Source organism: Lissotriton vulgaris, chromosome 10, assembly GCF_964263255.1.
Source record: "Lissotriton vulgaris chromosome 10, aLisVul1.2, whole genome shotgun sequence".
Taxonomy (NCBI): Eukaryota; Metazoa; Chordata; class Amphibia; order Caudata; family Salamandridae; genus Lissotriton; species Lissotriton vulgaris.
In genome coordinates this window covers 153,534,602-153,546,614 of record NC_141698.1, presented here as the reverse complement: position 1 = coordinate 153,546,614, position 12,013 = coordinate 153,534,602, and the positions used below count along the sequence as shown (strand labels likewise).

At 45.6% G+C, this 12,013-nt stretch overlaps 1 protein-coding gene across 1 annotated transcript in view; it reads left to right on the top strand.

The window, feature by feature from the left end:
- LMTK2 (lemur tail kinase 2) overlaps window positions 1-12,013 on the top strand; it is a 254,965-nt gene that overhangs the window by 144,283 nt on the left and 98,669 nt on the right. The window contains exon 6 of the mRNA XM_086940730.1: window positions 6,417-6,504. Within this exon, the coding sequence (XP_086796856.1) occupies window positions 6,417-6,504 (88 nt within the window). The remainder of the gene's footprint in view (window positions 1-6,416; window positions 6,505-12,013) is intronic.

The following is a 12,013-nucleotide window of genomic DNA, read 5'->3' as shown; positions in this document are numbered from 1 at the left end:
AAGGACACTCCGTGGGCTGACCTGTTGGGCTCTGCTGCTCCTTTCTTCGCTGGACCCTAACCCCTGACGCCCAGGACGCGGCTATTAGGGGGAGCGCTGCTGTTGGTGCTAGGACCCGCCCACACCGCTGCGGGACTGCGAGGCAGTCCTCTCACCTGAAGCCTCTTCCCGCAGCGGCTCCGCCCCCCCTTTTTACCCAGGAGTATATAATCATTCTAACCGTCTCGCGCAGCGGGACGCGCGCGGGACGGAGCTCGGGGCTAAGCCCGGGCAAAGGGCGGGCCCTCTGAGGCCCTCGTAGGCCAGAGTAGGCTGGGCTGGGCCTATCCCTTAACATCTACAGCACTGTGGCCCGTGCCCTATAATACATTGGATATGTCGACAGAAGAGGAAACCCCTGGGAAAAAAGGAAGATTACGCAATGGGTCATTGGATAATTATTTTCCCAAGATTCAGAGTGAGGGTGATAAGGATTCGATCTTAGCTGAGCGCAGGGCTGAGCGGCGCCGCTCAGTTGAGAGCATGAAACATAGACCCCTCATTGACAATATCCTTCTTGTTGTGACCTAGGAGGGCGGCTCACTAGACTTGAGTGGGAGTAATGCTAGCCAAGAAGGTTGTTCCCTTTTGTTTCGTGATTTTGCATCCACACCTTGTTTGCCCTCGGATAACATTATAACTGTTTCCCCTACCCCTAGCCCCGGTCGCATTACTGCCACATCTAAGCCTAGGAAACAGAAACCTAAACTTTAGTTGCTGCCCAGATCCACTGCCCACCACCTAGTAAAAAAAGGAGGAAACTAAGGGTGGCACTAGGTAAAGCTAAAATCCCGCATACTGACTTTGGTAAAGGGCCAAAAACCCTCAATCTAATTGAGACCATCCAAGCAGAGGAGTCGGATCTCCCACCAGCAGTAGTATCACCATTGGTAAATAGTTCATCTGAAGCAGCTGCACAGGCCGTGGTTCCTGACAGCAATGCTGGGGTTACAGCACCAGTTATTCCACCTCCTCCCACATTGATAGGGAACTTAGAGTTTTTGCTGAGATCTCTCCTTTTACCTATCAATGAGTCTTTTAAAAAGGTTGAAATTAGACTGACCATACTGGAGACTGCTATAAATAGCATGGTTACTCTGACCAAAGCCCAGGGGAGCGGGGTGGCGCATTCCACATCTCTGGCCAGGCCCCCCACTAACACTGTTTCAAATATCCCAACTGCCCTGACACAGCCGGCCAAACACAACACGCAGCCCCAGGGTGGGGTCGACCTTCCCTCCCAGAACCCACCGCCTCCTAAACAGTTAAACACACCAGCAATACAAACGGGTGGTGACCCCAAAAAACCAGTCCCAAAGGCCCCGACAAGTAATAACCAGAAAGACCAAAGGGAAGGTAGATACACTAGAGTCCCACGGAAAAAGGTGCCACAAGTGGAGATTCCCCCAGAAGCAGTGCCCTTTGTGGTGGTCTTGACTAGGGTCCTCCCGTTAGCAGAAAACAAGAAGGAGGGATACGCGGATCTCAAAAATAAAATCATTCATTGGTTGAGGACATATAGGCCGATAGCACCCAATATAGATGGGGATATAGTGCATGTCAGACGGATTAACTGGCTGGGGAGCTGAACTAAAGATATAGAGGGGGACCTAGTGGTGGTTAACTTTCGAGATCCCTGAGCAGTAGAATATATCTTAAATTGGCCACCCGGAAACGGGGAAACTCGCATCATCCCTCGGGCCCTAACGTATTTCTATCCCAGGACAGATGCCATGCCTCCTAAATACCCAAATAAGTTCCAACCCTATAGGCCACCCCCTACCGTGCCTTATAACAACAATTATCCCCAGTATGGGCAACACTTTGCCTTGGTGGCCGATCAGCATTCTGCCTGGTCTACGGTGCCCTATAGACACACGATGAACCATGCCACCAGGATGGAACATCTAATACCCTTTACCCCATTGGACACTTACAATCGGTTTTCGCAGCTCTCTGGGCTGGAAGATTGCGATTGAAGTTCAGCGCCCAGGGGGGTGACATGTGACCTCCATGGGGAGGAGGCCCCACGAGTCCGTGGTTGTATAGACGCAGGGCAAATTAGTCCACCTTTAGCTCAAATTGCCATTACTAACAACATTACTGAGGCTTCCACGATAGCCGGGTCTTTGGCTAGCAAGGCTAGCTGTCCTGCAAACCCTATACCTTTGGTCCAGGAAGGGGGTAGCTGCATGACCACGGCGGATAATGAGGGTGCGATTAAGGGGGGATACAATAAAGTACCCAAGGGTCGGCGGGTAATAAACCTCCTATCTTGGAACGTTGCCTGGTTAAAAAGGAAGTTAGATATACCAGAATGGCACACATTCATCGAGAAGTTCGATGTTTGCTTGTTCCAGGAAACCTGGAGCCTATTACCCCTAATTAAATCGGGGTATTCCACCCACTTTTTGCCTGCGGTTAGTAAAGGGAAGGGTAGACCGGCGGGAGGTCTCATGACCTGGATTAAAATAGATCTAGACTGGGAGGTCACATGCCACAATTTGGAGTGTAGTGATATACTCCACCTCTCTTCTAGAGGAAACGCAGAGGGAAGTAGGCTTGATCTATTTAACGTTTACGCCAGAAGGACACCTGGGGACACTGCCTCTTCGATTTTAACAGCTCTGGATTCTGCCTTAGCTAACTGCCCTTCATCAGCAAAAATCATCGTGGGGGGTGATTTCAACTGTACGTTTGAACCCCTCCTCGGAGATGACCCCCTGGGCATTGAAGACGAAGATTCAAAATGGTCTATCCCAACCCTATCCCTGCCCCCTATTAGAAAATGGTCAGCTAGGGCTATCCAAATCAATGCACTAACTAGGGACCATAAGTTAAGAGCCCTCAACGGCAGGACCATATCCGACCGGGCAGGTGCACTGACCTTCAATAGACTCACTGGGCCGTCCGGAATCGACTACATCCTAATGGATGTTAGTTTATGGGCAGACCTTATTGATATGGAGGTGGTCCCAAGTCAGGATAGCGATCATAATCCCCTGTGTTGTAAGTTTAATTGGGGCCTCTTTAAAGATAGGAGGGTGAATGCCCCCACAAAGACATCCAAAGAGATCATCCCATACAATAACAACCGTAGACTGAAATGGGACAAGGCTAACCTGAAGGAGGATGACCTAGGGGCCATTAAATCCCTGGTAGAGGGCCTGCACTCTGATTTGGAGGCCTGGGACTGTGAAAATCAGACTAATATGTTTCCGCACTCTTCCCTTGACTCAGCTTATAAAGCTACAATAGATCACGTTAGTCAATTTTTTATCTCGAAAGGGAAAAGTCACAGGAAAACTATTACACCTCCCTCTTTAAACAAACCTTGGTACACAGATCAGTGTAAGGGCAAAAGGAAAAATCTGACAAAAGCCCTGCTTTCTAGGGATCCTTTGCTGGTTAGAGCGGCCAGGAAGGACTACCTAAAAGCACTATCACTGGCTAAACGTGAGTGGGAGGAACAGCATTGGCTAGACCTATCCAATGCTGTGAGTAGAAGGAACCCGAACCTTTTTTGGGATCTGATTAACAGAGCCAGGCAAGGGAAATCACAACCATTAGCAGCTCACATAACCAGTCAACAATGGTTTAATCACTTTTCAACCCTATATGGAGGTAATGATGAGTCAAACAGCCCCGGGGCAGCTAGTTTTGTTGCTGGGGATACCTCCGGGGTGGATGACCTCCCATTCACGACCACAGAAGTAGTGACGGCGATCAGACATCTAACCCCCAAGAAGGCGGCCGGTCCGGATGGGATCCCTGGGGACCTGTTGATCGTGGAGCCGCTGGCTTGGGCCAATTTAATCACCACAATTATGAACCTGATTATTAGGGGACACCAGGTGCCAGATTCTTGGAAGGGGGCAGAGGTGGTAACAGTGTTTAAGAAGGGGACAAGAGATGATCCTGCAAACTACAGACCTATCAGCTTGATAGATATAATTCAGAAAGTGGTCGGCAGGGTCATCATCTCAAGAGTAGGCGATTGGATGGAGGAGGCCAGTATTCTATCCCACCTCCAAGCGGGCTTCAGAAGAAAGGTAGGCACGATGGACCAGGTCTTTCGCTTTTTTGTTATCTATTGGAAGGCAGTTACCATCAAGAAAGGCAGTCTATATATGGCCTTCATAGATCTCAAGACAGCTTTCGACCTGGTCCCCCGGGCTAAATTATGGGAGATCCTAGGAGAGATGGGATTCCCCAGTAGACTTCTGAGTCTAATCGTAAAGCTCCACGAGGGGAACTATGCGAGGGTCAGATGGGGATCCCAGGGACAGTTAAGAGATAGGGTCCCTGTGAGGAGAGGAGTACGCCAGGGCTGTGTCATGGCTCCGACCCTTTTCTCCCTGTTTGTGAATGGAGTAGTGGACCACCTGAAAGGGGAAGAGTCGGATGCCCCATCCCTGGCGGGGGAAAGAATCCCCACCTTACTCTTCGCCGACGACACCTTATTGATCTCCAAATCCCCAGTGGGTTTGCAAAAACTCTTGAACCGGTTTAGTTCCTTCTGTACCAACAGAGGTTTAACCATCAACACCTCAAAAACTAAACTGATGGCACTCTCCCCCTCCAAAAGATTTAAAAATAACTTCTTGCTTAATGGGGCTCCCCTGGAGCTGGTCGATTCATTTGACTATCTTGGTGTCCGGATAAATAGTCGAATGACCTGGAAGGACCACCTGGCCAAAATGTTACTCAGCCACCAAAGAATATCTGGGGTGACCCTGAGGGAGCTCCGTGAGTCAAGTAGTAAACCTGTCTCCCCGGCCATGGCGATTTATGAGGGTCAGATTCTACCGGCGGCATTATATGGTTCCGAACTCTGGGGGTTCGAAAATGTTTCAGATCTCTCCACAGCGGAAAACAACTTTGAGGAAGGTGGTGGCTCTTCCCGCTTCCACCCCACTGATTCCCCTGAGACTAGATTTGGGCAGAAGAGCCCTAAAAGATCTGGTGAGGCTACGCCCATTGCTCTTCTGGACCCGTTTAAGAAGAACCGAGGAGCTTGCAAAATACGCTGAAGGGTTGGATGATCTTCTTTTGTTGGACACTGGGAAAAAAATAGGATGGCTGAATAATGTAAGAGACCTGGTTCTTAAATTAGGTCTAAGGGATGCATGGGAGTCCCAAACGCCGCCACCCAAGGAAGTGATCAAAAAGCTATATTGGGACTGGGTACAGAGTGAAGCACTGAGTGGTTTGGATGGGGGCTCACTCACGGATCAATTTTTGCTAATTAAATGGGTGAAAAAACTGGAACCCTTCCTCAACCTAATAACTAAACCTCTAGATAGAGCGCTATATCTAAAACTGAGATATGGGACGCTCCCGGTGTATGACTTCACGGCGAGGTGGTCCAACTCTGGTGCCCACTTGCGTCCGTGCCCTGGCTGCGCAGCACCAAAAGAGACTGTGGCCCACCTATTCTTTGCCTGCCCCGCTTACAAAGTGGCCTGGAAAATCTGGCTAAAACCTGTATGTAGGGAGCTGGGTTGAGGTGTCATAGCCAGGCACTACGTGTTCTTACTACTGACTCTTCATCCTCCATCATGATATGTGGGGTGGCAAAATTTTTGGGCAGTGCGTGTGTGACGCGCTCCCGTTTACTGAAATTGCATTCCAGGGTACCAACGGTCTGATGCTTGTAACCGCTTGTAGTAAACTAGTGACCGTGGTGCATTCTTCCCTTTTATGCGTAACATTTTATAGTTTTAACTGGAGAATTGGAAATGTATTATGTATATGTATTCTTTTATGGTGATCAAATTGCCGAATAAAGATATTTACTACTACTACTAAAATATGCTTATGGAATATGGCGTACATGTTCCTTTCCCAAGATCTGATTCTGGTTTTACAATGATATAATTTAGAGAAATTAAGATGGATCTCTTGAATGATTGAAGACCAAACATTGAATTATCACCACTTCCAAAACCTTTGCTTATGTGTTGGAGCACTGCTAATACTTTTGATATATGACGGTGGTCCTTGTTGCTCATTTGTAGTATTTACCATTGTAGGAGAGTGGGTACATTGAATAATGTCTTAGAAAGTTATGCCTGTTTCTTCTCAACACTGTACTGTAATGACCAGCATTAGTCCTTTTTTTCCAACAGCAATGCATTTTAGATGAAGTATTTTTACTACTTTTGCAGAACCACAGCAGCATTGTGAAGACACAGTTCTCTGTGCATTTACCAATATATTGTGTTAATTTTTTAAGATTTAGTGATAGATCTATTTATGTGGATGTTATGAGTGAAAAATGAAACACTAATTAATTACTACCTTTACTTATTTAATGACTTATTACATTACTTTCCCAAATTTTTGGTTAAGATAAAGTTTGTGTTTTATTCTAGTGTTCTGAAGCATCCAAATGTTGTGCAATGCCTTGGGCAATGCGTTGAAGCCATCCCCTATCTCTTGGTGTTCGAGTTCTGTGACTTGGTGAGTACTGTTTAAGACTATCTCCTCATACACCACTTAAAGTCTTCACGGGTGTATTAAGCAAATACAAAATATTAGTCTGAATCGCTGAGTGACCAATCCGCTAATCTCATCTACCCAGAAAGCTTTAGAAGCCATGGTTCCACTGGCAGAGTGTACACCAGAAATGGAAGCAATGATGCCTGCGAGAGACTTCACCCACCTAAACCAGCGAGCCAGAGTAGGAGAGGAAACCGGTCTGTGGGGTTTTCTAAAAGGAATGAGGAGTTGGCATTGTGAAGACGTTCTGAGATCAGTTGTTTTGTGTTCATACACTTAAAGGCATTGTCCAACACAAAGTTTAGGTTGAGCAGGAAAATGAGGATAAAACACAGTGGTTAAATTTGTCTTTATGTGACCGTGAACTCAAAAAAGAACACCTGTGGGGGTAAATTGGCGAGGGTTAATATCCAACGCTGTAACATCAGATAGTTGTTTAATTGAGATAAAACATAATAACATAGTCCATTTTGCAGACAACATTTTCAATGAAAGATCATTATCAGGCCAAGAATTAAACAATTTTAATACTATATTCACATCCCACAATTTTCTGTCTTTTGTGACTGAAGGATTACTACATTTTAATCCCTTTTAACAGTTGACAGAAGGGTGGGTGTTCTCCCACCAGTCTTCCGTTGATGTAGGATGATTCATTGAAGTAGCCGATCCGTACAGGTTTATGGTATGATAAGTCTTGGTACCATTAGCCTTGGATGCATGGAAGTTAACAATGTAGAGTAAATTCATCTGAACATTGGACAAGCAACTCCTGACCCAGGTGGACTCGTACAAATAGCTTGGCTTTCAAATAGACCGTAACCTCAAATTCAAGACACATCTGGACCAAGGTCGCACGAAAGCCAAACTGCAGTTCGCTTTCAAAATCTTAAAAACAAGCTCACAGGCTGCTCCACCGGACATTTGTTAAAAGTTATCGCAGCAAAATTCCTTCCCTCCATCTCATATGGTACAGAAATCTTGAACGTCAAAGATGCTACAGTTCTAAATTTAGCACAATCAATTTTCTTTAAGAACCTGTTTTCAATCCCCCGACATATTCTACAAGCCCAATTCGACTAGAATACGGCTAAGAGATCAGATCCCTGACAGACAAGGTGCACTAGTCCAGTACTATTGGATGATGAGGGACACATGATAATACTCTTGCACATTGCTGTTGGGTAGAGATTGAAAACCAATCCAGGCTAAACAACTCCATCTTTAAAGTTTGGAAGGACTCCCTCTCGGCACTGCAACTAGAGGAAGCCTGGCTCACTGTCCCTACCTACTCTGGCTTTAAATCTGTTGTCAACAAAGCAATCAAACGGTCTTCTTTACTAATAGACAAAACTGCCTTTGCAAAAAAATCTCACGCCTGGGCAGTGATACAGCATACCAGAGGCTGCAACCTCAACCTTATTTATTAGACATCTTTCCTCACCAGAAAAAGCACTTCTTTATGCTACTAAGGCTAGGGTCATTCCCATCAAAGGACCTGACTCCGAAATGGAAATATTCCTGGCAATCAAAGGAATGCCGCTTATGCGGAGCAGGGGACAAGTCTTTACTGCATCTATTATGTATCTGCCCCATCCTAGCAGAAACCCCAAAAACAGTCCTTTAGATAGCCTTTAGGAAGGAACAGATAAGAACTTGAAAAACAGCAGTTATTAAATGTGTCGGAGGTCCATGAATCCAACTGTCTTGCAGTGCCATAAACTTCTTGAAAATCGAGGCAAAAGAACTTGACAAAAAAGAAACTGCCTACTTACTCAAGTAGTTTTAGAACAATCAGCCTTGATATTTCTCTATTATATTGCCTGAATGTTTTAATATTTTGGACTTAAACCACCGCCACTTGCTTGCCGACCCACTTCCTCGTGCTTCTCTATATTTTATAAGTTTTAAAAATATGCTTTTTATGTATTTCTTACTAATGATGGTTTTCCCACCCTTTTATGATTTGTTTTAACGAAATCAAATAAAAGTGTATGTTACACTTTAATGTAGAGTATATCCGCTGAAAGGGGATTGATAGATTTTCCAAACACCAGCTTGCCCATAAAGGCCTTGGTGGTACCTTGGACCCAGAATTTGTTGATATATTCTGAAGCTGCTGGCGAAATGAAAGCCGAAGACTGGGAGATCCCACTATTTTCCAGACGGAGAGGCTGAAGCTGTTGTTTAGTACTAGTTTGTGAGGAAGACCCAATGGATCCAAGATACGGTTGGAGCAGAATGGGAGGGGAAACATCCTCAACAACGATTCTGGAATAACTAGTTCCGGAGTCACGCAAGCTGAACAACGACATAGCCGTAACCACGCATGTGCATGGTTAAGGCTAAGTCGGTCTAGTGTTTGAGGCGCGTCTGACAGGAACAGATAAGAGGTTTGGCGGTGGAGGGGGGGGTTTGTGTTTGTTTTTTGGGGGTGGGAGGGGTTTGTGGTGGTGGGGGGGGCTTGTGTTCGTTTTTAGGGGGTGGGAGGGGTTTGGGTTAGTTTTTAGGGGTGAGGGTTCGGGTTCGATTTTAAGGGGTGGGGGGTTCGGGTTAGTTTTTAAGGGGTGGGGTGTGTGGGTTCGTTTTTAAGGGGTGGGGGGTTTGGGTTCGTTTTTAAGGGGTGGGAGGGGTTCGGGTTAGTTGTTAGGGGTTCGGGTTAGTTTTTAAGGGGTGGGGTGTGTGGGTTCGTTTTTAAGGGGTTCTAGGAGGTTGGGGGTTCATCTAAGTTTTTAGGGGGTTGGAGGTGGGGGGTACGGGGTAGTTTTAAGGTAATGAGAGGGGTTCGGTTTCGTTTTTAGGGGGTGGGTTTACCATGCATTCCTTTACCATGAAAATTAGTGGTAGAGGTATGCGCTGTAAAAAAAAATTGTTGAGACGCGGTTGTGCTAGAGACCGCGTTTTTTAGTGAGTCGTTCTTGAGGAACTCATTATTCCAACACACAGCCGAATGGGAGGAGTACTGGGTAGTCAATCACTAGTTGCAGACAAGGAGGGACCATACTTGTGACTGCCAGAAAGGAACTATTAGCACTAACATTGCCTGTTGATGTCTGGCCTGTGCTAAAACCCTGTTGATCATTTCGGAAGGGGAAGCGTAGTTGGTGGAGTGGTTCCAGTCTTGTAAGTAAGCGATTGTAGCTAAAGGTAGAGGATCTGCAAGCCAACTGAAGAAACAAGGAAGTTGGGAATTGAGTTTGGTGACAAATATATGTAGAAAGGACCCAATTTGTGCAGCAGCAACCTGAATACTAAAGTATGAAGTTTCCAGTCGCTTGAGTCATGGTAATATCTGTGCCATGGTACCACTGCAATGGTTTTGAGATCTCATGGTATCTTGTTGAGAAGGCAAAATTCCCAGAAACTCTTTGCTAGCTCTGCTAGGGGTCTGTCTCTGGTACCGTCTAGGTGATTGGTGTAACAAACGGCTATGATATTGTTTGTACGCATCAGACTGGAGCATTACACTCTGTTTTTTGCTTGGCTTTAGATTCTAAACAGTTGATCTGCAATCTGGACTCCTTGTGAGACCATGTACCCCCAGTTGATATTTGGGCACATCAGGCACCCCAACCTGTCCGACTTGGATTTGATTCTAGCACAAGATCAGGGGCTGATGCAGAGATAGTTTTGCTGTTTCATGTGTCTAAATGGTCTATCCACCTTTGAAGCTCCAGCTGAGATTCTGGATCTATGTGAATGGAATCGGAGTAGGTGAAACCCTCAGGTAAATGACGGATTTGTAGTCTTTGAAGAGCCCGATAAGGGAGAGGACCCAGGAAGATGGCCTGTATTGAAGAAGACAGGAGACCCACAATTCTCGCTAAATATGTGAGCGAAATTAAGGAGCTGCAAAGGGTTTGGAGAATCTTTTATTTGATCGCTTTGATTTTTGTCAAAGGGAGATGAACAGTGGCACTGGAAGAATTTATGAGAAAACCTAGAAACTGTTTGGGTTGAGTGAATGAGCACAGATGTCTGAGTGTTGATTATAAAACCCAACTCTGAAAGATGAGAGCTCGTGAGATGCAGATGAGAAAGTAGATTGTGAAGGTTTTGAGGCATTAATAGAATGTCGCCTAAGTTAATGATGAGCCTGAGACCTGATGTGTGCGACTAGTGGCTTAATTTGTTTTGTAGAGCACCATGGTGCTGACGAAAGGCCGTGTGGAATAGAAGAAAAGCGATATGTCTGCCCCTGCTGTTGAAACAGAAGACATTTTCTGTGACTTTGTTGAATGGGGATTGTAAGAGATGCATCTTGCATGTCTAATCTGACCATCCAATCTTGTTGTCCTAGTGAATTCCTTAAGTGTAGAATCGTTTCAATCTTGAAATGACGGTAAACAACAAACTGATTGAAGAGCTTGAGAATGATTACTGGTCTCAACTTTGTTTTTCTTCTGTACAAGAAAGATGGAGCTGAAGAAACTTGATAGATCTAGGAGAGAAGGGTTGGAGTGCTTGTTTTTCTAGAAACGATTTAATTTCTTGTGAAATTAGATTGGACATTTCAGAAGAAAATTTTGAAGGAGGAGGAAACAGTTTGGAAAGGCTTTGCCTAGAGATCTATAACATAACCTTGTATTGAATATAAAACCTAAGGACCGGAAGTTATCGTTTGCCACTTTGTGAGAAAATACTGAAGACGACCGCCTACAGTAGGTTGGCCAGAACATAGAGTGACCTGGCTGGGAGTTGGTCCTGAAGCTCTTTTGTAGACGCCCTCAATACCCTCTGCTTCTCTGGGGGTAGAACTGTGGGTTTTATTCTTGGTAGCCGGAGTAGTTTGAACCGAAGGAGCCTCTGTATCCTTAGTTGTGATAGTTACGGCCGATAAAGCGGCTCCTGCCTCTGCCGGCCCTTGCAAAAACCTACTGGGGAAAAAACTTTTAAGTGATTGCTGTGCCTTGTCAATAGAAGTAAAAGCAGTGTCCTATCTACTAAGTTCCTTGATAAAGGAATCTCCTAATAAAAGTCCCTCAACCTTGATACCGGGATCCAAGGTAGTAAAATTTGCCACCTTAGGGTCCAATTTCAGGAGTAATCCATTCCTCCGCTTGTGGGTGATAGCAGAATTTGCGTTACCAAGTAAGCGGAATACCCTTTGGATACATAAGGATAGATCTTCTGGATCATCAGTATTGTTGTCCAATCTTGCTGCTTCTGTCATATTAAAAATACGGGCTAGGGGCCAATAATGTTAAGCAAATTGTCTTGGCAGGTGGACCGTGCCTTGTCCACGCCTCTACATGACTCCTTCCCATACTTAGAAAAGAAAGTAAGGAAAGAAGGGTCAATGATTGGAGAGGAAGTGATGTTAGAAGACAACGTTGGTCTAGGACATTGGTTTTCGAACCTGGCCCTATCTGTTTATCCAAGGGCAAACCAAGCCTGGATGCAATGTAATCCCCCATTTGTTCGGCGGGAAACCATTCAGTTGAATTGGGATGATGGATGAGACTGAGGT